This window comes from Annulohypoxylon maeteangense (assembly GCF_022496945.1).
Source record: "Annulohypoxylon maeteangense strain CBS 123835 unplaced genomic scaffold GGS22scaffold_1, whole genome shotgun sequence".
Classification (NCBI taxonomy): domain Eukaryota; kingdom Fungi; phylum Ascomycota; class Sordariomycetes; order Xylariales; family Hypoxylaceae; genus Annulohypoxylon; species Annulohypoxylon maeteangense.
Window position 1 is genome coordinate 1,378,747 of NW_025953248.1, and position 22,802 is coordinate 1,401,548.

The 22,802-nt window shown below is 48.6% G+C and overlaps 6 protein-coding genes across 6 annotated transcripts; 5 read left to right on the plus strand and 1 right to left on the minus strand.

Annotated features, from left to right (window-relative positions):
- The first annotated feature begins 307 nt into the window (after window positions 1-307).
- GGS22DRAFT_149351 (peptidase family M1-domain-containing protein) lies at window positions 308-4,083 on the plus strand. The gene is made up of 5 exons (XM_047959134.1): window positions 308-894; window positions 966-1,343; window positions 1,398-2,215; window positions 2,277-3,388; window positions 3,440-4,083. Exons 1-5 carry the CDS (start codon window positions 719-721, stop codon window positions 3,917-3,919), a joined length of 2,964 nt encoding a protein of 987 aa, XP_047823707.1. The 5' UTR covers window positions 308-718; the 3' UTR covers window positions 3,920-4,083.
- Window positions 4,084-4,729: 646 nt separating this feature from the next.
- On the plus strand, window positions 4,730-6,830 carry GGS22DRAFT_149353 (phosphopyruvate hydratase). The gene is made up of 3 exons (XM_047959135.1): window positions 4,730-4,870; window positions 5,234-5,381; window positions 5,437-6,830. Exons 2-3 carry the CDS (start codon window positions 5,258-5,260, stop codon window positions 6,627-6,629), a joined length of 1,317 nt encoding a protein of 438 aa, XP_047823708.1. The 5' UTR covers window positions 4,730-4,870; window positions 5,234-5,257; the 3' UTR covers window positions 6,630-6,830.
- A 984-nt stretch (window positions 6,831-7,814) lies between these two features.
- Window positions 7,815-9,372, plus strand: GGS22DRAFT_149360 (40S ribosomal protein S13). Its single transcript, XM_047959136.1, has 6 exons — window positions 7,815-7,943; window positions 8,022-8,104; window positions 8,261-8,673; window positions 8,739-8,771; window positions 8,909-8,955; window positions 9,016-9,372. Exons 3-6 carry the CDS (start codon window positions 8,472-8,474, stop codon window positions 9,187-9,189), a joined length of 456 nt encoding a protein of 151 aa, XP_047823709.1. The 5' UTR covers window positions 7,815-7,943; window positions 8,022-8,104; window positions 8,261-8,471; the 3' UTR covers window positions 9,190-9,372.
- Window positions 9,373-10,748, minus strand: GGS22DRAFT_149362 (uncharacterized protein). The gene is made up of 3 exons (XM_047959137.1): window positions 10,407-10,748; window positions 9,934-10,229; window positions 9,373-9,722 (listed from the first exon to the last, which is right to left on the minus strand). The coding sequence occupies exons 1-3, from the start codon at window positions 10,587-10,589 to the stop codon at window positions 9,647-9,649; spliced, it is 555 nt and encodes a 184-aa protein (XP_047823710.1). The 5' UTR covers window positions 10,590-10,748; the 3' UTR covers window positions 9,373-9,646.
- Window positions 10,749-10,953: 205 nt separating this feature from the next.
- GGS22DRAFT_194204 (VRR-NUC domain-containing protein) lies at window positions 10,954-13,672 on the plus strand (the record flags this gene model as incomplete). The annotated part of the gene is made up of 2 exons (XM_047965469.1): window positions 10,954-11,560; window positions 11,623-13,672. Exons 1-2 carry the CDS (start codon window positions 11,010-11,012, stop codon window positions 13,670-13,672), a joined length of 2,601 nt encoding a protein of 866 aa, XP_047823711.1. The 5' UTR covers window positions 10,954-11,009.
- A 3,111-nt stretch (window positions 13,673-16,783) lies between these two features.
- GGS22DRAFT_5414 (uncharacterized protein) lies at window positions 16,784-18,346 on the plus strand. Its single transcript, XM_047967369.1, has one exon. The coding sequence runs from the start codon at window positions 17,445-17,447 to the stop codon at window positions 18,180-18,182; it is 738 nt and encodes a 245-aa protein (XP_047823712.1). The 5' UTR covers window positions 16,784-17,444; the 3' UTR covers window positions 18,183-18,346.
- Window positions 18,347-22,802: the final 4,456 nt, after the last annotated feature.

Here is a 22,802-nt window from a genome sequence, read left to right on the forward strand (position 1 = left end):
CTGCATGAGATTGTTTCCAAAAGTTGCGGTTTCGGGAGAGACGGTCGCCAGCAGCGTGACTGATGTGTGAGATATGTACGTCTTAGTTGCCGTAGTTGGTAGGTACATTCTTGGCCTTTTTGGGTTTGTTGGTGCGAATCTAACGAATCTAGAAAGATCAAATGAAGGTACTACCCAAGTAGCACCTATCAAAGTCGTGTGGGACAACCCCTGTAAATATCCCGCTACACCGCCTACCTTCCGTGGCGTCATTTCTACAGATCAAACTTTTTTATTTCCTTTTTTTTTTCTTTTTTCCCTTCCGCATCAAAAATATCCATGTCCGTACATAGGATTTTCACGAACCCTGATGGCCAAGTAAAAAAAGGGCTCATTCTCATCCATACCTGACCTAGCACATCACCCGCGCACATAATTGTATATACACACACAGACACATTGTTGGGCTGGCAAAATTAAGAAGTCTTGGATCTATCGTTTATCTCATAATGCACGAATAGGGATCGCCCCCTCTACCCCTCCACCCCTCCATCCCTCCTTTTACGAATAAACCGGCTGCTTTGGATACCCCTCTAAGCCCCTCCATATCGTAATAGCGCATAGTTACCGCATGTGAAACTTCCGAGTCACTACTGAGTACCAAGTGTGCCTTATTCGAACTGTACCTGTATTATATAACAATTGTATTATATTACCCTTCTTTCCTTCTTTCCTGCACATGTCTCTTCGCGCCGCTTATCGTGTCGAGTCTGTCCCTCGAATCTCAACACTTACACGAGTCCGACTAAGACCGCTTACCTCTCTTACACCAACCATATCAACAGCAACCACATCTCTGTGGAGACGGAATCACTTCTGGCGCAGTCCTGCCTTAACCACTCCACCCTCTTACTGGTATACCTAACCCAATTGACCGCCCTTCCAACCTAATTAAGCTCATAGACTAACCCCAAAGTTGCACCTAGCTCTCGTCTTACGAATTACTCCTCACTCACCTCGGTCCCACGAACTTCTCCCCTTGAGAAGGCTAGAAGTACTACTTTGTCAAAGACCCCCCTCAGACACTGCTCATACCGGAGACACAACATGTGTAGACTTGCTGGAGACATCGAGCATACCGGGGGAGCCGCGCCAGACCCTACCCAGGGTCGCGAGCTCCTCCCGACCAACGTCATCCCGACGCACTACGATGTGACTCTAGAGCCTAATTTTGACAAGTTCACTTTCGAGGGAAAGGTGCTTATCGACTTCGATGTGAAGGATGAGACTAAGTCTATCTCTCTTCACACCATCGACCTTGACATCCACGGCGCCCACATCAAGTCTGGGGATAACGTTATTAGGTAAGTTTGCGCTGTATGCTGGACACGTGCCCCTATTTCTAACAGCCTCGCCAGCTCTTCGTCCGCGATCACCTACGATAAATCTAAGCAAATCTCCAAGATCGAGCTTAAGGATGCCGTTCCAACGGGCAAGACTCAGCTGGAGATCAAGTTCAGCGGCCAGCTCAACGACCAAATGGCAGGGTTCTACCGTTCCACGTATAAGAAGCCTGACGGCTCGGAGGGAGTCCTTGCTACGACGCAGATGGAAGCCAACGATTGTCGCCGCGCTTTCCCTTGTTTCGACGAGCCCATGCACAAGGCGAAGTTCACCATCACCCTTGTTGCAGACAAGCACTTGACATGCCTCAGCAATATGGACGTTGCTTCCGAGTCGGAGGTGTACTCAGAGATGAGTGGATCTACGAAGAAGGCTGTCAAGTTCAACCCAACCCCTCTCATGTCGACTTACCTCGTTGCCTTCATTATTGGTGAGCTGAACTATATTGAGACCAAGAAATTCCGTGTCCCAATCCGAGTGTACGCTCCCCCTAGTTCGGACATCGAACACGGTCGTTTCTCTCTCGATCTCGCCGCGCGAACTCTAGAATATTACGAGAAGATCTTTGGTGCCGACTTTCCGCTACCAAAAATGGACATGGTTGCTATCCCTGATTTTGCGGCAGGTGCTATGGAAAACTGGGGTTTGATCACTTACCGTGTCGTTGATCTTATGCTGGATGAGAAGGCTAGCGGTGCAGCCATGAAAGAGCGTGTTGCCGAGGTAGTGCAGCACGAATTGGCGCACCAATGGTTTGGCAACTTAGTAACCATGGACTGGTGGGAAGGTCTATGGCTGAATGAAGGTTTCGCGACTCTGATGAGCTGGCTAAGTGAGTTTCCTATTTCATGTTAATTCAAAAGAATGGCCGACTAACAGTACCACCCACCCAGGCTGCAATTACTTTTACCCAGAGTGGAAGGTCTGGGAAAACTACGTTACGGACAACCTCCAAAGTGCTTTGGGATTAGACTCGTTGAGGAGCAGCCATCCTATCGAAGTACCAGTCAAGCGCGCTAGCGAGGTTGACCAGATTTTCGATGCCATTTCCTATTCCAAGGGTTCGTGCGTCCTTCGAATGATTTCCACCTACCTTGGTGAGGATGTTTTCTTGGACGGCGTTCGGAGATACATCAAGAAACATGCCTACGGTAACACTCGAACAGAGGACTTGTGGGCAGCCCTTGAAGAGGCAAGTGGCAAGCCTGTCAAGGAGATTATGTCCATCTGGACCAAGAATGTTGGCTTTCCCGTTGTCCAAGTTACGGAAAACGCGGCAGAAAGCACAATTCAGGTCAAGCAGAATCGATTCCTAAGGACTGGTGACACGAAGCCCGAAGAAGATCAAGTGTTATATCCGGTTTTTCTAGGTCTCCGATCGAAGGATGGTGTAGAAGAGTCTCTTACGTTGACGAAGAGAGAAGATGTGTTCAAGGTTAAGAACTTGGACTTCTTCAAGTTGAATGCAAACCACACAAGCATTTACAGAACAAGTTACACGCCGGAACGTCTCACCAAGCTAGGTCAGTCCGCCAAGGATGGCTTGCTTACGGTTGAGGACCGTGCCGGAATGATTGCCGATGCTGGTGCTCTTGCCGTATCGGGTTATCAGAAAACTTCTGGAGTTCTGAACCTACTGAAGGGCTTCGACACAGAAGAGTCGTTCGTTGTATGGAGCGAAATCATCGCTAGGGTTGCGACCGTTCAATCAGCTTGGGTATTTGAGGACAAGTCCGTGAAGAATGGTCTCGAGGCCTTCGTTAAAGATCTCATTAGTGAGAGAGCTCATAAGTTAGGCTGGAACTTCTCGGATAAGGATGGCCATGTTGAGCAACAATTTAAGTCCATGCTGTTTGGTGCAGCTGGCATGGCCGGCGACCAAGTAATCATCGCCGCATCGAAGGAGATGTTCAACAAGTATATGGATGGTGACAAGTCAGCAATCCACCCGAACATCCGAGGTAGCGTCTTCAGCATGGCTCTGAAGTATGGTGGAAAGGAAGAAGTAAGTTTCGCCTTGAAAGTCCGTCTAAGCTGTTACTAATACAATTCCTAGTACAACAAAGTTCTTAACTTCTTCCGCACGTCTAGCAACAGCGATGAGCGCAATACCGCTCTGCGGTGTATCGGTCGGTCCAAAGAGCCGGCCCTCATCAAGAGCACGTTGGACCTTGTCCTTAGCAGCGAGGTCAAGAGCCAAGATCTATACCTTCCAGCAAGCGGGCTGAGAAGCCATGCCGAGGGTATTGAGGCTCTATTCACTTGGATGACTGAGAAGTGGCCGGAAATCACCAAGCGACTCAGCGGAAACGCTCCTATCCTAGGTTCGATGGTTACTATCTGCACATCCAGTTTCGCTAAACCGGAACAACTCCAGAGGGTAGAGGAGTTCTTCAAGGACATTGACACTAAGTCGTTCGCCCAACCCCTTGCCCAAAGCAAGGATGCTATCCGTAGCAAGATCTCCTGGCTGGAACGTGATCATGACGATGTCGCGGCATGGGTCAAGGAAAATGGATACGGCGGTAGCTCATGAGAGCAAGCGTGAATCTGATGAATAAAGGATCACGAGATTTCTATGTGGGTTTAGAGGGCATTTGCTAGGAGTGTTTTCACGCAAAAAGGTGCCCGAGAGATACCCGTAGACAAGGATAGAAAAAGTACTCTGTGTAGGGAAAAGCAGAAAATAAAATCTATTACTTGAGGCTTTTGATGAGATGTTATCTTGACTTATGTAATATTGCTTTTTTTGCGTGAGAGGTTCTCGGTGCCTATCTATACAAGTCATGGGAGATAAAAAAACACATGTATATCTTAGCCTTGATAAGTCACAGTATCAAAGCTACCCATGGATATATATAGAAGGTGTTATGGTAGGTTGACCTAGGTCAGCCATCCCAGCAAGTTTCAAGTACAAGGTATTGCTGTTACCTCGCAATGTTCGCATACAGGTTTCGTTCCTGCTCTCCCCCAACGGGATAGCTAGGTAGATTACGATTACGTAGGGGGGGGTAACGTGTTACAAAGCAAAGTTTCTTCATGACCTTGACGTAGGTCGGGCCGGTGATGGCGCCAATGGGCTAGTCCAACGGCCAACAGTTTTTAATTTTTATCCAAGCCATATTACTAGATGCAGTTACGGAGTAATTATTAGGGTACTTGTGTAGCCAAGTGAGCTTGGCGTATGAGACATGTACCAAACTAGTACCAGCAGTTCCAGCCTACCAGGACCCTCCTTCCTCCGCGGTGTCATCCTAGTGAGGTCCGTCGCCGGACCCCGCCAGCCCGCCAATTATAGTCCAATTATAGTCGTCCCATTCCGTTTGCTCTCTTGCTCACTCACGTTGTCCGTTCAGCCAAGCAGCCCACCCTCCGCCCAGCCTGGAAGCATTTAGGTACCTTATAATTTCTTGACTTTGTATTTTTTCTTCTTCCTTCTCATCAATTCACCTCATCACCTACATCCTAGCAGAACCCTTAGAAAATAGTAAGTCTACGAGCTTCACTTCTCTAGCTGTCCATACAGTCCATACCTAATATATAAACAATCGTGAATTTGTTCACATCCAATGCTTCCTTCACAATTCCTTCTATTCGATAATATCTTGAGCTACCCCGCCATCCCACCATCCTTCCCCTCCAATCCTCACCACCCCTACAATTTTCTATCTTGATGCTTTTCTGAGGCATATATTCTACCCCCTTGGTTGAGTCACATACGGGAAGCTCCTTCTGAGCGAATTTCTTACCTACAAGGTTCTTCTATTAATTGCCTTAAACTTCGCTAGACTTCCTCTCAACTTTATTCAATTCGAAATCACTCTTTAGCTAACTCAACATTTTCCCGCAGCCTTGATACACATAAGACGTTAATATGGCCATCAAGAAGATCCACGCTCGTTCTGTCTACGACTCTCGTGGCAACCCTACCGTAGAGGTTGACGTTGTCACTGAGACCGGTCTTCACCGTGCCATCGTTCCTTCTGGAGCTTCCACCGGTTCGTGCTCTCCACGCGGTTCCGACGTATCCCACCCGCTAACATGGTACGATAGGTCAGCATGAGGCTTGTGAGCTCCGTGACGGTGACAAGAGCAAGTGGGGTGGCAAGGGTGTTACCAAAGCCGTCGAGAATGTCAACAGCATCATCGCCCCTGCCGTCATCAAGGAGGGTCTTGATGTAAAGGACCAAAGCTCGGTTGACAAGTTCCTCAACGGCCTTGACGGAACACCGAACAAGACGAAACTTGGTGCCAACGCTATCTTGGGTGTCAGTCTGGCCATTGCCAAGGCTGGTGCTGCTGAGAAGGGTGTACCACTATACGCCCACGTCTCGGACCTTGCCGGCACCAAGAAGCCCTATGTCCTTCCCGTTCCTTTCATGAACGTCTTGAACGGTGGTTCCCACGCTGGTGGCCGATTGGCCTTCCAAGAGTTCATGATTGTCCCTTCTGCCGCTCCTTCTTTCACCGAGGCTATGCGTCAAGGTTCTGAGGTCTACCAAAAGCTAAAGTCCCTTGCCAAGAAGAAGTACGGCCAATCTGCGGGCAATGTCGGAGACGAGGGTGGTGTCGCCCCGGATATCCAGACTGCCGCCGAGGCTCTTGACCTTATTACCGATGCTATTGAGCAGACTGGTTACACAGGCCAGGTGAAGATCGCTATGGATGTTGCATCCAGCGAGTTCTACAAGGAGGACGTCAAGAAGTACGACCTCGACTTCAAGAACCCTGAGAGCGACCCCACCAAGTGGCTCACATACGAAGAGTTAGCCGCTCTGTACGCCGACCTAGCCAAGAAGTACCCCATTGTCAGCATTGAGGATCCCTTCGCTGAGGACGACTGGGAGGCCTGGAGCTACTTCTACAAGACCCAAGACATCCAAATCGTCGCTGACGACTTGACGGTCACCAACCCTATCCGTATCAAGAAGGCTATTGAGCTCAAGGCTTCCAACGCCCTGCTCCTGAAGGTTAACCAGATCGGAACTCTAACTGAGTCCATCCAGGCTGCCAAGGACTCCTTTGCTGACGGCTGGGGTGTCATGGTTTCTCACCGTTCTGGTGAGACCGAGGACGTCACCATTGCCGACATTGTCGTCGGTATCCGAGCGGGCCAGATCAAGACTGGTGCCCCTGCTCGTTCCGAGCGTCTCGCCAAGCTTAACCAAATCCTCCGTATCGAGGAGGAACTCGGAGACAACGCCATCTATGCGGGCGAGAACTTCCGCAAGGCTGTCAACCTATAGAACATTTAGGAACTGGGGGAAAATACCCATGATACGCGCTTAATATGTTTACGATCATGATGGGGATGACTGGGGGCGGTTAGCTCGGGAAAAAACGGTCACCTAGAATATTACCAGCTCGTACATTCTGAATTGAAATGAAAATGTGCTACCATCTTTTAATTGCCGCCGTCCCTTCTGTGCGAATAGGACAAATGGATTTATACGGTGATGTAGGGAGATCCGGAGAATAAACCGGGTCTAATGCTTAACGTTGTTGATGCCGTCTAGCCGCACCCGAGTCTTCGGCTCTAGCACGTAAACAATCCGGAGCGTACGTTAATTCTCCGGCTCTGGGTTATGGCTCGTAGATTAGTATTGCGTAAGGCGTTGAGAATGTAATCCTCATTGCCGTATATCGTTTACCAAGGTCATAGAGATAGGAGGTGAGTATTCATAAATCTATGGGTCGTTGTTTACTCATGTCTATGGAGCTCTGGCAGCTCTGGTGAGGTAGTATTGATAACTTAAGAGGTTAAGCTAACCAGGTAATGGATCCAACTACTCTTGACCTAGCTTTGTTGGAGAGACTCGGAACAGTAGCTCCGAGACATGTTTCCCGTGTTATGTACACAGTTGAAATCGCTTTAGAGCCATCTAGAGTCTGCACTTCGTTCGGCCCTATGCACCACACCTCGGACCAGCCCGTAGAGGTGGTCATAGTAGTCACAAGTGAATCATTAACCCCTCCGTATAGAAGCCGGAAGGAAGTGGAGTATCCCGGAACTCCGCGAAATTCATGTCTGGAGACAAATATATGAAGACAAGGTATGATTATTGAAATAGACACTTGACGCTATCGTGATATGAATATGGCTTCTCATTGCTATACAAGTATATACGTTGGCGATAGTTTATATAATATCAACTGATGAGGTACAATGCAATATAGACACGGCCATACATATTGAAGAATATAAGCAGCGCTGGATTATCAGGTCATCAACTGGAAATCATCTAACATGTCGGCCAACATCGCGCGGTGTCGTTCGGTAACACAAGTAGCTAGGTTGGACCCTCAAGCTCGCTGTGGTTTCTATGCGGTGGTTCCGTTTGGCGACCTGAAAAACTTGCTAATATCTTATATCTGCCCATATGCGCAGTCTACATGTGCATTAGTTCCAAGGTTACCTGCAAGTTATGTTAGTTGAGGTTCAGCTATCAAATAGATTCATGTGAAAACTGAAAGGCAACGAATCCGTTTGTCAGAAGTCCGTTTAATACATTTCAGGTCCGAAGACCCGATGATATAAGAGGTACCAGAAAATAAGTAAAGTATGGAGTGTCTCATCATAGAAATGGAAGGAGTTGAAATGAGGATTGTATGGGTTCAGGGTGGCTTACCTTGAGAAGATCGATTCAGTCCAGCTAAATAAAGCCACGTCAATCCCAGAATTTGGATAGATATTGGTTTACCAAGCCACCAGATGCAGCCTGTAGGTAAGCCTCAATATATCATCTACAGAAATCGCATTATCAACTCTTGTCAATAATTTGACGATAGACTTCAAGCACGAAAAAATATTGAGGAACAAAGAAGAAATAAAATTTACCTAGGACCCATAAGATTCAATGTTGGTAACCTTGGCTAGCGTCGGCAAAACTTCGTTTATCTCTGATAAGATAAGACGATCTGTGCACTGACCACTGGGTGGAACCGAAGTCAACGCACAATCTTGCTAGTAACTTTCTTGAAAAAAAATTAAACCCATTCAAAACTTCACAAATTCATCAACTTTCCGACCTTCTAATCATTTCGACAACTTCAACAACCACCACCAGTCGACAAATACAATCATCAAAATGGGTCGTCTTCACTCCAACGGAAAGGGAATTTCGGATTCCGCGCTCCCCTACTCGCGCGTTGCCCCCGCCTGGCTCAAGACCACTCCCGCTCAGGTCGAAGAGCAAATCTGCAGACTCGCCCGAAAGGGTGCTACTCCTTCTCAGATCGGTGTCGTTCTCCGTGACTCCCACGGAATCGCCCAGGTCCGCATTGTCACCGGTATGTAAAAAATGAATTCAATACTTAACATGTCGCATTTTACATGAGCTAACTATGTTATCCAGGTAACAAGATCCTGCGAATCCTTAAGTCCAATGGTACGACATGAAATAACCCCCCCTTCGAGGCCATCGCATGGCTGTATTCAATCTATAAAATATACATGGTGTTCTTAGGAACCCATGACAACTATAATGCCACTGTTGGTCAAGGCTGACGGTGTGATCTCATATAGGCCTCGCTCCCGAGCTTCCTGAGGATCTGTACATGTTGATCAAGAAGGTGAGTTAAATATCTAGTTGAAAAAATACCTTGAGAATGATGCTAATAGTAAAAATCTAGGCCGTCTCCGTCCGAAAGCACCTAGAGCGCAACCGCAAGGACAAGGACGCCAAGTTCCGTCTCATTCTCATCGAGTCGCGAATCCACCGTCTCGCTCGTTACTACAAGACCGTCGGTGTTCTCCCTCCCACCTGGAAATACGAGAGTGCCACTGCCAGCACCATCGTCGCATAAGCATAAACTCTTGAAGGATGTTTTGCATGGAATGCTAGGTCTGGTCACGGAGTTCGTGGAAACGGGATTGCTTTTTTGGGCAGCCACAAAAGTGACGGATGCTCGATTCTTATACATAGTCGCATCCATGAGATAGGCGAACAATGAACACTCACATGAGCTGAGATCATTACGAATTAAAAATTACGTCTTCGTGAAAAATGGTATTATGACCGCATATCCCCTAATAGGCTTTGCAGTGTGCTCTTATAGACTTGACTTGCGCATACCGACTTCCACGAAAATCCTCCTCTGTATCAAAAGCAATTCAGGGCCCTAATGCAATGTGGTATCATCCATCAATGGCCTAATCCATGATGCCATGCAGACCCTAGCAACGAGAAACGACTTTTTCTTTTTCCTGTAACCGTAACCGTAACCGTAACTCCGTGCATATGCTTGTTTGCCGTCCAACCCATCATGTCGACGCCGTCTCCGTTTCCTTGGATCGCTGGATCAAGAATTCACCGAGAGCGCGGAGAGGGTCCTTGGGCCTGTGGGAGTTTGTGTTAGTAGTCGTATTTGCAGGAAAAGTACCATAGCAGAAAACCTGGAAACAGGTTGTGACGAACGTGGACGCGTCTAGGGAGTAATGGTCGCGTGATGGAGATTTAGGTACGGGGTAGATCTATAGGTATGTAGGTATGTGGGTAGGCAAGTATGTAGGTTGGTAGGCAGGTAAGTAGGTAGATAGGATAAACTCACTTCTCTCTGACAAGCATCTTCATGCCGTCGAGCAGCGGGCCCGTCACCAGAGCGTTCAGGTACTGGCGCGCGGGGGCACCGTGGGGAGGTGCCTCGGCCGGCATCGTGAATCCCGCGTCGGGGTGCTGGGAGGCGGCGCGCGAGGAGCCGTTCGCGTTCTCTTGGCCGCCGTTGGTGTTGCGCAGAGGCGTGCCTGTTCGCGCGCCGGTTGCGGCGGTCGTTGGGTTCGGGCTGGCGGCGTTGGAGGTGCTGGTTGTGCCCTGCGCTGCGCTGGTGGTGAGGCCGGCGCTGGGGGACTGGGGTGAGGAACGAGGCATTGTTGTTAGTTTTTGGGTTGTTTGGTACTGGTTTTTGGTATTGGTTGTTGGGAAGGGTGTTTGTTTCGTGGTGGGTTTTGTAGTGGACGAGGGGAAGGTGTGAAGAATTGGGACGGTGAATATGGTGAATGGTGAATATGGGGGAGGGGAGCTTACTGCAGCTGCCTCAGTACTAGGCGCGGGCACCTGAGCTGAGGACGAAATGGGGTCCGAGCTGGACTGCTCGATGCCGGCAGGCGCTGGGGCTTCGTTCGTAGTGGACATTTCCGATTGCGTGGGTGGTTGGCCGTAGATGTGTGGGACTGGAATCGGGGTTTTGCGGATCGACTCGTCTGCCATTGTTCGAGTGAGAGGTGGTTATGTACGAGGAAAAACAAAAGCGACGAGGTTCGGTTTCGGTTCGTGGGATTTTTAGTACCTGGAAGTACCGTTGAGTTCCTGTGCTAGGTTGTGCATACAGTGGGTGTAGCGGTCTCGTTACGGTGGGGAGTACCTTGCATAGCGGCGTCATGGGCATTAAGTTTGAGGCTTAAATGTCGCTAAATGTTAGCATCAATAGTGTAATTACCTAATCATAACAACCTAGGGGTAGGACATCAGCATCGCAGTTGCCCACAAAGCTTCAAGGTCGCGTCTTGCCACGCGTTCATTTTGTATGAAGTCATTCACCTCCTTTCACCGCATTTAAACTTGTACATATTCTGTCATTGATATGTTTATTTCGGCCACAATGGCTTCTGCTTGATATGCACGATAATAATGGACTCTTTTGTCAAGAGATTAAATCCATCTAATGCCGGAAAATCCCAGTCTAATGACAAGCATAGCCGGTCATTAAATGAGCCTCCTACTAAAAGAGCTAAAAGAGAGGAGGTTTGCGATAGCGATGAGGATTCAGACCAGGCCATTGAACCTAGCAGTCCACCATTGAAGCCGTTGCCAGGTTTCCGAAGAAAAGATACTGCGGCTTTGGGTGCCGATGATGATGACGATGCGTCGCAAAATTCGGAGGCAGAGGTCGTTCCATTTCGGCAAACCGCCATTGAGACCTCACTTCCTGAGGTTAAGTCAGGAAAAGAAGCGCTCGAGGAATATGAAAATTTCAGAGCTTCGCAAAATGAAGACGATGATGCAACCGCCGCGTCAAGACTTGATTCAAGGAAATGGGTGAGAGGTAAAACATCTCTCTACGTTGATGCCTTTAACCTCGCTCTCAATACAGTACTTGACGAGGAGTCTCATCTATTTGGCGAGGAAGAAATATACATTTTTAACCAATGGAATACTCTAAGTTTCGAAGCTCAATTCCTGTACGTGACTCAACGTCAGGTGTTTCCTATATACAAAACCCAGTTCTCATTTATTTTCGTAGGTATGTGCGGCTATTTCTAAGGAAAACAGCGTCGTGGCATCGTATAGCCCGTCTGCGCTATCACGACGATATCACAGACATCAAAGCAGCTGTTGATGAGTTACAGAAGGGTCGGGATCTGCCACCAACTTCTTCTGGCTCTCCACCCACCCCGGAACCAGTAGAACCGATACCTCCATCCCTAGATCGAGACCCATGCATATTCAATGGGAGTTTTGCATTTGCAGACATGTCCGAACAATTCATCACAAGTGTAGAAGAGGCTATATCACTTCTCAATCTAGACGAGATCAAAGCCTTGGCCAAAGAGGCAAAAGTCCAAGGCAAGAATAAAACGGAGCTCGCAAAATCCATTTGTAAGATGAGCACTCAACAGGCTGGTCTCTTCTCATTAGGCCTACGACGCTCTAGCACTAAGGGTTCTGTAGACTCTCCAGACAGAAATACGCCCGAGACAGAATCCCCAGGCCCAGTGGGTCTTAGCGAAAACTCCAATAGAAGAAAGCATTTTCTTGAGAAAATCTTGGCTATAGCCGGCTCTTGTATAAGGCTCTCCTTACCTGTTTTTAAATTGTTCGAAAGAGTTCACCTGGTTTTCTACAGGTCCACTGAATGGACGGAGAAGTCTCTAACAACGATCATACTTGCGAAGATATCGAAGCGTAATTTTCCGAAATACATCGTCAGCAGGTCTACCAACATCTTCGCAACTAGAGCTCAACTGTTAGAGTTCGAAACGGCCATGAGGACTGAATTTACTGTCGACAGCATACTAGAATTTAATGGCCCCGTTAGAGAAACAGATTTTCGAAAAGTCATTGCGACATTCGAAGAGATATATCCAAGGTGGAAAGCGTTGGTGAGGGAAGAACAGGAAAAGGAAGAGAGGGTTTACGAATCCGGGGAGGGGGCTTATCTAAGGCGACTCAACCCTGCCCATCCGTACACTCGAATCGTCCATAAAGCCGCGCATGTCTTTGGTCGACTGAAAGAATATCGACGGGAACGTGAATTGCTGATTGAGTTACTTGATCAACGTCTTTTTCACTTAGCCCGACGGGGCTCATGGTACCAACGGAAGGCCCTTTTAGAAGAGCATTACATGTGTACTTCGGAACCCGACCCCTCCTACAAAGATCCAGAGTTGCAGAAGAAACATTGGAAGCGAATCGCAGTGACAACTTGCGAGACCGCCCTAGAGGATCGAGACTGTCATCTGATTTATCATTACGATATACAGAAGCGTTTAGTCAAGCTTGAGAAGCAGCTTAAGATTCCGAAGCGCTTGCAACATGACTTCGGCCATGTACGATTGCAAAAGCCTGAAGAACATAGTGCCGAGGGTATTCAAATCAAGAGAGATGATATCGTAGGTAAAAATGGACGAGAGGCGAGCACGAAGACTATATGGGTGGACGAGGCTGAGGACGACGGCAACGGCAACGGCGAATGTAGCGTGGAAGCCATGTGTCTAAGCTCGTATAGAAGCCAAGGCTGGAAGGGCTATCACGCGGAGGGAGGTATCATTAGGACCCTCTTCGCATACCTATTCTTCGACATTCTTTTCCTCTACATACCCAATGTGTTCCAGACTGCATACCAAACATGCCCGCTAGACTTGCACACGGATGCCTTCTACCCGACTCGAGCGTCTGAGATCAACCATCGACTTGTCGAGATTGCGAATGGTGGGGCGGCGGCGTTAATCGAGGAGGTTGACCTGCGAGAGCGCAATAGTCGTACCTGTGTTGTCGGCCTCAACTGGGACTATGAGTTAGATGATCTTTTGGAACTAGCAAGCTGCTTTGATGGCGCGGCGCTAGCCGCCATATGCAAGGTCATGGCACAGGAATACGGTCAGAGAGGCGGCGGTATACCAGATCTAATCCTCTGGAGAACAGAACCGAATCGGGAAGTGATGTTTTCCGAGGTGAAGAGTGCCAACGACCGCCTTAGCGATACGCAAAGACTCTGGATTCACGTACTCACCGGGGCTGGAGTGAAAGTGGCTCTATGCAATGCAGTAGCGAAAGAAATCAAGGAAATTTGATGGGGAAAGCAAAGCCCGTAAGATCAACGCACATACCAATCTGGGGAGCTACCGTATGGAACTGATGTTCTTCCGCCGTGGCTTCTTTACTGGTACTACCTTGGTGGCGTTCACGCGTGGGGGTATCGAGACCATATCCCGCTCCGAGTACTCTATACATACCTTCCCTCTTATGTTATTGCAACATACCTACAACCCAAGATCGGCTGCAGGTATCTACTCGACACGACATGATCTCTACTGCCTACCGACTCTTCCCATCCGGGGAACACCCTGATTAGCTAGTTTCCATTAACCCCATCAAATGAAAATCGGCAATGCTTCCATCTCCTCCCTTTCGCATCTAGGCAGTCTATGGAAACACACAAATGGCGGTCAATAGCTAATAGAGCGGAGCCCTGTCCAGTTGAATGCGCATCTCCAATGACGGTGTGGATACTTGACGTTGGGACTGACCAAAAGAAGTGTGATGCGTCGCGATAATCCTCTATGCTCTTAGAAGCTAAGAAATCACGTCGTTTTTAGAGAGGCGTATCGTGGCACGTCTCATCTCTGCGAGGTGGTGTCGACGAGATGGTGATTGGCAACGGTTGAGACTATCGCTTTTCGATGATGAGGAGGAAAATGCACTTTTTCTGCACATAGTAAACACACACTACGCTCGACGAGTAACATATATCACACGTGAGGCGAAGTGGTGACGTTTTACGTGCGTATACACACCATTACCTTGGACCAAGACGTTGAAAGCGAGCGTATGATGTGGGAACGTTTACCGCGATAGCTCATCTTGGTTGCCGTTCACCCAGTTTTGCTTACAGCCCTGCGCGCTTAAAGCAGCATATTGTACAGTGGTTTTGGGGTAGAGGGAGATTTGGACCAAGCATCTCAAAGCTGGAGCTGCCGACAGACAAGTATGCGTCTTCTCTGGCCCATGTTGGCCTATCTATAATCACTCATTCACTACCTACCTACCTAGTAAGTATAGAGCGATGAACTCGTGGAGTAACTCTAGGTCCTGCTGGTACGACCTACTGGCAGGCATAGCAAAGGATCATCCAAGGCGAATACTATAGTAGCCCGCTCCATCGCTTACTTAAAGGGAACAAACTAGTGCGTCTATCGGACCCATGTGTATATCACATCTATAGAATCTGCACGACTCCTCTTGCCACGCATTAGTTCATATGTATCAACTAGCTATCAAGATACTATGCCATCCTTTGCATGGGACATAGTCTGCGAAGGACTCTAGCCGCATCCCTTTACACGTGGAAGCCAATGATAGATGCTAAGGTCAAGCTATCTCCAACATACCTTACTGTCTGAGTACCAGGACCCGGTATCTTCTTTACCAACATGCATCCTAGGCGCGGTCACTTCCTGTGGGATGGCAGTGAAGTCAATATCTTTAGCAACTATATCGAAGCTTTATCCTAAGCGCGCAAAGACGACTAACGAGAGTAGTTGGAGGAGTAGTTGGCGTAGACATTAGCAGGGTTTGACGGCGCTTAAGGGAAGTGCGGCGGCTCCACAACACTGGGTTACTTGAGGGAGGTGACTGGCATAGAAGCATTCTAGATGATTTTCTATTTCAGTTAGAAGAAGAGGTTATTTTCCCGTGGCCTCATGATCCGGACCCAAGGAAGCGCGCGCTGCAAGTATCGAATATGAGATTCGAGGGGGGCTCTATGGTAGATTGGGGACCCCAACCACCAAGGCAGGCTCAGTTGAGTTCCTCCTAGCCAACAGCGTCTCTAGAATGCCTTCGGCCGATGTAGTGCATCATGTGGCGCGCGCTCTGGTTGAGCCTAGTTCAGATTTCAAGCCGCAAAAAACAAGACAATCATTCTATTCATGGGAAATAGGTAACCTCTGGCTGTGCAAGTCTAATGAAAAAACGAAGCATCCATCGCGAACCGCGCGCTGAATGAAGCAATACCATGATATAGAAGGATATTTGGGGGGCTAGAGATTGAAACAATAAACAGATTAAATGGCACATAAATGTCATGAATCCCCGGACTTCACGATCTGTCTCTGTGTAATCCATCCGTGCGTAAGACACAGCGGGACGGACCTTGCTTGAGGAAACTCGACAGCTGAAACCCCAAGATTGAAAATATCAACATCCTACATACCTTCATCGACGTACAGCATATAGCATCCTAGCATATCCAGAATATCCCAGCATATCCCAGCATACAAGCATCGTTTTATCACTACGCCACATCGACGGCAATCCCGCGATCCACTACTCAGCTCATTCAGCTCGACGTCTGACCAAAATCCACATCCGGATAGAGAGCCGAGAGTCATAAAAAGAAATTCTTGACCTGATCTATATGATCTAAGATTTCTTGCCGCTCAAGTTTAGGTGAAGGTGAGTCGTGAATGGTTGCAGTCATAGGCTGTCTCCCGTGCTGGTCGTGACGAAGGTGCAATAAGGAAAGACATTGGAAGATATTAGAAGACAGGGGCAGGAGAGGAAGACGTCAAATCAGAAGAGTGGGCAACGAAACGGCGCTAACCAGGACCCAAATATAGTATATATACAGAGGTACTCAGTAGCGGCAGCGCTTAACACAAGTACCGAATACCTCCGATCTATCCATACCCACCAGCTACACCCTGGTATATTGCGCCTGGCAAACCACACCAACGAAGGCTATCGAACCAATCAGACACAAGCCCGGATAGGTCCTTGAACTGAGCTAGGCTAAGTCAACCGCGACCCCAGCTCAGGTAACTTATACTTTTGGAAAGTGGAAGTGACTTCGGAGAGTGAATCATTTTAATAAAAAGATGTAAGTCAAGTGCTCTTATATTATTCCTAATTCCTACTTCGTACATACCTCTTACATGCTCCCCCGGTCAATGAAGCCATTCGCCAATACAGTACAATACAATACAACAAGGCTAATCAAGCAATCTAGAGTCAGCAGTACATTTATCTTGCGTCTACCGCATCCATACCTCACGTACACACAGCAATTAAAGCTGTAAAGGGTTTGGATCTAAGGGCACCTGATCCCTGCCGCCTTTAAGCAACCAATCCAGGGACATCGTTCACTTTGCACATCCACAACTGGCCCACCACTGCCGCCGCCCTCGAGACGGACCTTGGACCTTGACCTTTTTCTTCTTCGCGCCAACGCTCCCTCAGTCTGTTTCCGTCTCTCTCGGATCTCTATCCACTAGCCGGGCCACGAGTTGACCTTCCTTGTTTTCATACTCTCGTGTCCGTCTGTCTATTGACCATCCCGTCTCCAACTTGCAGCGCGTACCGATAATAGGTAAACACATTGCTTACCTAGTCTTGTGTGCCTAGCTTTGTTCGGTATAAGTTACATATACTCAGAGGAACACCTACCCATCTAAGGATTTCCAACAACCCAAGGACGGTACATACTTCTGGAACCACACCCCCTACCATTGGGATCTGTCACATCGATCCCTAGCGTTTCTAGTGTTTCTAGCCGGGGTGTAGCTTAGCTTCCCGTTGGCGCCTTCGTCTCAGCATTGACTAGGTTGCTCTCCAGCATCCTTGTCCTCCACGCAGCAACCTCATCCTTGACCTGCCAGAGAGTTACATATTATAGTCACCTATCCCCCCTCATCCATCACCACCTACCTACTCTTCTTCCACCACGGGCGACTTCGTTGTGCAGCTTGTAGGCATCCCGTCTTTCCACCCTTCCGAGTCATTCGCTTGACTTGAGGCTATTCCAATAACCAACACATACTCAACTTACCATCAGGACTCGTCATCATGCCTACATGCAAGCCAAAGCTCGCGCAGTTGACCACCCCAGTCACGGCCACCTTCCCCTCGGAGCTCTCTGCTCTCTCGGCCAGGACACCTCTATCTGCAGTTCCGGACTTTATTAAGGAGGAGTTCCCTAACAGCGCTAGAACCCCTATCAGCCCACCTACAGCCTATATGGATTTCCTCAAGGCCATGTCGGTATCCTCGCCAGTTGTGCCGGAGAAGAGATCATCGGGAACTAGTACGCCAGAAGATGACTCAGCGCAGGAATCAGCACCATCGACGGCAAGCAGCGAACAGACGGACTGTTCCTGTAAATGTGGCAACCATAAATCACCAGCCGGCATTCCACCAAGCCCTTTCTCAAACCAACCGATGTCTGCGCCGCCAACAGGTGCGACATCGTTCCCTAGTATTCACATGCCGCCGTCTCCTGCCGTATCTACGATAGATTCGCCACTAAGCGCAACGGCGCGGTCTCCATTTAGCGCGAGATCAGTGCGATCACCGTTTGACTGGGAAGCAGCGTTGAAGTCTAGGTATGCGCAGGATTGCAGGGCGCAGAAATCATCAGCAAAGAGCGTGCGGCACATTCGAGAGGTTGTTACGAGGACCGTTACCTATACGCCGAGAATGGACCCGGCACCGAAAGGCAAGAGAAGGAAGACGACGCATTTGGACTGCCCGAAAGCTCAAGCTGCTGCTGCAACGGCGGCCGCGGCCCGGACGAACACGGTTTAGATCGTCGATTTTGACGGCCCCCCTTATTAACCACACCTACTCAAATCCGAACGAACTAAAGTCTTAACACCCTCCCCTAAATCTATATCGGCTTCTATGCCAAGAATTGTCAACTATTTTCCATTTGTTCATATCTACTACTTACATCTCACTCACTCATTTACTACTACTACTCATCACATTCTCTACCTCTCCCCTTCTTCGAAATATTTATCAACATCAAATCCGCAACAAAGCCACCGCTAGAATTGATGGGATATGCATCTTCGCCAAAAACCATCAGATAAGCGGTGGGAATGACTTTATGGCTTCTTACGATCTAGATCCATGGCGTACCTGGCATTACAAAGAGGACGGGATTTGGGCGGATCTCTGTTAAGAAAGTGCGATGGAGTTTATTGGCGTTTGCTGGCGGGCATCAGCAACCCTGGGAACCTGGGGCTTGCAAAGCGATACCAGGGGATTTTTTGGAATTATTTTGGAATTTTTTATTATTTGTTTTTGTCGGTTCGGATGTGTGTGGGTGTGTGGACCTTTGAAAAGGGGGCCAGCGTGGGCGTGGGCGTGAGGGAGAGAACATGCACGATTGGGCTGCTATAGGATAGCACGGGATGGAACAGTGTCAAAATTCGTGTAGCCAACATTCACAATACATGGTATTCGTTACCTACTATCTGCTTACCCAGTAGCTTGTCACGAGAGCTTAGTGTTTATGTCTATACCATCAGTCTCTATAGGCGGACCCCTACGTGGTTTTTTTCTCGGATTTTGGACTGTTTATTTATTTATTTATTTTGTTTTGAATCGCAAAACGGGAGCGGACGTCAAATGTTGTTTTCCGCTAAGGCGACCTCGAATGCGGCCAGGAGGTTGGGCTCGTAAGCGTTGACGACTTACTGGCTGGTCGTCTTAGACTGGGGGAAATTTCGGTCAAGAGCGCGGCCATCGTTGGTGGCCTACGCCTGCCGTCTCCGCCCTCTCACACGGTCTCTTATTTTTGTGACCACGCGAACTGCCCGCGGTAGTAGGTCAGATAGGTAGGTAGGTAACCAAGATTGGGGGGGCCCCTGATCAAGATCGCCCACACCACCATTTTTGACGTTGCTTATTATGCTATTCAGTATAAAGTGGATGCGTCGACGGGTGGCTTACACTAGTCTACTGACTTGTTCCAGTATAGGTACGGTATGCCTTCATGTCTACCTATACTCCCATTCACTTGCACAACTTGAGTTATATCACTCATATAGCTAACCCTCCCTTTATATTATGTTTCAACCTATCCTCTTCTTCTGAACTCCTAGAGGTAGGCTAAGCAGATAGACCTATCAACTTACACAGCCATATGCATACAAAAAAAAAGATGCTGATTGAATGTAATCGGTACATCGCTACTCGGGACGCCCGACTTCTATGTACAAAAGACATATTCGGTCTAATTGGTCGGTTCGTGCGTCCCGATATCCTGGGACTTGCATGGCGGGGCTCGACAGGGGAGAATGAAGGAAAATGGACGGCGCTAGTCCTTCTTCGCATTAGGGTTTCCTTTCGAAACTGGAGCTTCGAAGTCTGAAGTCTGAAGTCTAAACAGAAGGTGGGGACATTCAGTGCGCAATCTTCTTAAGCGCTGGCTCCGGACCGAAGTCAAAACCCCATTGGCTCGACCTTACCTTCTCAGTGAAGGGTGGATGGGTGTGTCATGCAGCGGTTCGAACGGGAGTCGCGAGCTGTAATTGGATAAGGGAGGGACCGTTTAAGCGCCCGCGACCTTTTTCTGTTAAATTGGTTCCTTCTCTCCTACCTATCCGATCAAACACCACCTTAGCCTTCGTGGGCTTCGTATGTCTATTGTCTAAAGACGCGCATCCCCTTTCCCCCAGACTCTCAGATCTGTGCCGTGCCGGACCCCTCTCTCTCCCTCCCTCCTTTCGCGGGGATTTAATTCCCACTAGTGACGGGAGAAGATTGTTGAAGAAGCAAGCAAATAGGCAATGGTCTTCTGTACGAACCTTCACGGATTGCTACCTTGGGAACCATGAACCCGTCACGGGGCGGTGAATAGGTAACTAATAGGTACATTACATTAATTACCTACCTACTTACTTACTTACCTGTTGTTGCCTGCCGCAAAGCAGCGGACGGCCGCTACCGAGGTGGCCATCCACCGGGGGGCGAATTCTGTTTATTTCGCAAACGGGAGGTCAGCCAAGCGAAGAGAACACCCGTATAGATCGATTGTCGTCATGGTAGACGTAGCCGGCGGGTAGATTTTGGGGTATCTCTCCTCTACCCTGCTAAGGCCCGTGACCCAAATGCGAGACGATGCCTAGTAGGACGTATACTAGTCTATCTAAGTATAGGTATTTCAAGACCACGAAGGGCTCGAGCGTCGCAACCCCTCCGCGCATGATCAAAAGAAGCATTATACAGGCAAACAAAGGACTTTTTCCCGTGTGCTCGGTCTGGCTCATCTCGGACAAGACGCCGCGAGGCAGAAACATAAATTGGCGGATGAGGTTCCGAGGGAACGGTGGCAGTGCGCCGTTGTCACGCATCCGGGGCTGGCTGGAAGAGAAAAAAAAATGTGACGAGGGCCGCAGTAGCCCACCTGAAAACTACCTACCTACCCTTTGCCTCTTCACTTTTGCAAACGTCCCGTGCTGGTATCCTTAAACCCCGATCCTTTAGGCAAGTATAAGGGAAGTATGCTATGGATGCGGTCGGGCGGCGCCTGTGCGTCTGCTTGCGCTTATCTGAAGTCTCATGCTGTTTTTTCATCTGATTTAAATGATATGTCTCAGTTCTTTAATGCGTGCGTGATAGGCGTTTTGAACAGTGCCGTCTCGGAGTTATATGCATCGCGTATTCCGTACATATACTAGGCATGTAGCCTGTAGCAGCCCTGAGACTAACCGCGTCCAGATAGATAGTTCGTTCGTTTGTTGAGAAGGCCTGTAAATCGCTGTCCCAACTGCGAGGACCCAGTCGGTTCCAATCGAAGTGTCGTCATGGGAAAAGAGGAGACAGAAGAGAGATGGTTATTCTCCGAAACGAACGACGCCAACCCGATCGCCGCGCCCCTTGCTCTAGCTGTGGATCTATAAGTGCAGCTCTTATTGCGAGATATCCACTACGCTTTTTACCGCTCAATATCGACCGCCTCAAAAACATCGATGTTGGAATATGCCTGCGATAAACATTATGCGTTTGGATATTATATGTGAGGTATATCCTAGAGCCTTGTTTTCTACCGTCGATGTTATCACGCATCAAATATACCCGTGGACCTCTATGCCAAGTATTCTTTAGGTAGGTACCTATGTTTCTAGAACATAATGCTCGCCATCACCTTCCAAACCCCTTTATCATTACCATATTCCTCATAGTTGGTTATATGTAAGATGATATCTTCTTCGGATATTATTTCCCAAGATTCCCCCACGTGGGAAAAGGCCATCAATCCTTGCCCCAACAGCGTCGCGCTCCCCCACGAATGAGGGAAATGTTGGCTACGATGAGATAGGTGTGCATGCGTAGCTCACGCCTAACCTAACCCATACTTGCTGACGCCAAAAGTGTACACACTTACCTATCCATCCCGCGACAGCCTCGCAGATGGCGACCGTCCCGTGCCTCCCCCCTTCATACCCGTGTGCTCGGGTCCCGATATAACGCGTCGCGGAAAATAGATACGTAACATCACCCGAAACGAGGTATTTCTTCATTTCGCGAACGCCTCTTCGGCCTGGGCCACTTCTAGCCGATCCGAGGCTCAGCCGTGGCTTGCCTGCTTGCTTTTATTTAGCGGACAGGGCTAGCTACGATGGCCGTTCAGAGTTGGGGGCCGCGTGGATCGACCGCGGAGTTCGTCGCTTTTTTGGGTCGGTGGGCTTGATGCCATGCATATAATCAATATATGGCTGGCTGCACTCATCCAAGTCCGGCAGGTGTTCGTTCTGACTCACCTTTTCCTGCCTACCTGCCTGCCTGGAGCTCCGTGTCGAAATTTTACATACCTGTCGTATCGTGCGATTGTGCCGGAGGTAGGTACCTGGTCTTCAGCTACATATCTGCCTGCTCGGGGTATGTCGGTGGCTTGTTACTGTCTAGGACTCGTACCCCTTCTGCAAGGCAGCTTGCTTTTTCAGCTTGGTCTCGTTTGGATAGGCTGCTTGTTTGTGAGGCTGATACCGGGGAGCTAGGCGATGTTGCTCCGGGCATGTAGGTATGTTTGTTTGCCTGTATGTAGGTCGACGACATGGGCTTGATCCTTGAGAGTTTAAGGCTGTGACTCATTAGGTAGTGTCTACTTACGAGGGTGTAAGCATTCAGGGGCTTTGTATTGACATCGTGTAGTTTTTTGTTTTTCTGTTTCCTTGCGACGATCGGCTTTCCCGTGTTCAATATGTGTACCTACCAAGTGCCTCGCCGATGAAGAAAATCTAGGATATGTCTTGGAAACCCTCTTTGCGTTTACCCCGAGGGTCAGTCAGATGGCTACCTAACGAGGACCAGATTTTAGATCGCTTAATGGATCGTATAAGAATTAAGATACATTAGTAATAATCCCATCTAGAAGATCGGGGTCTGGAAGAGCGACAATTACGTAGTTGCCTTGAT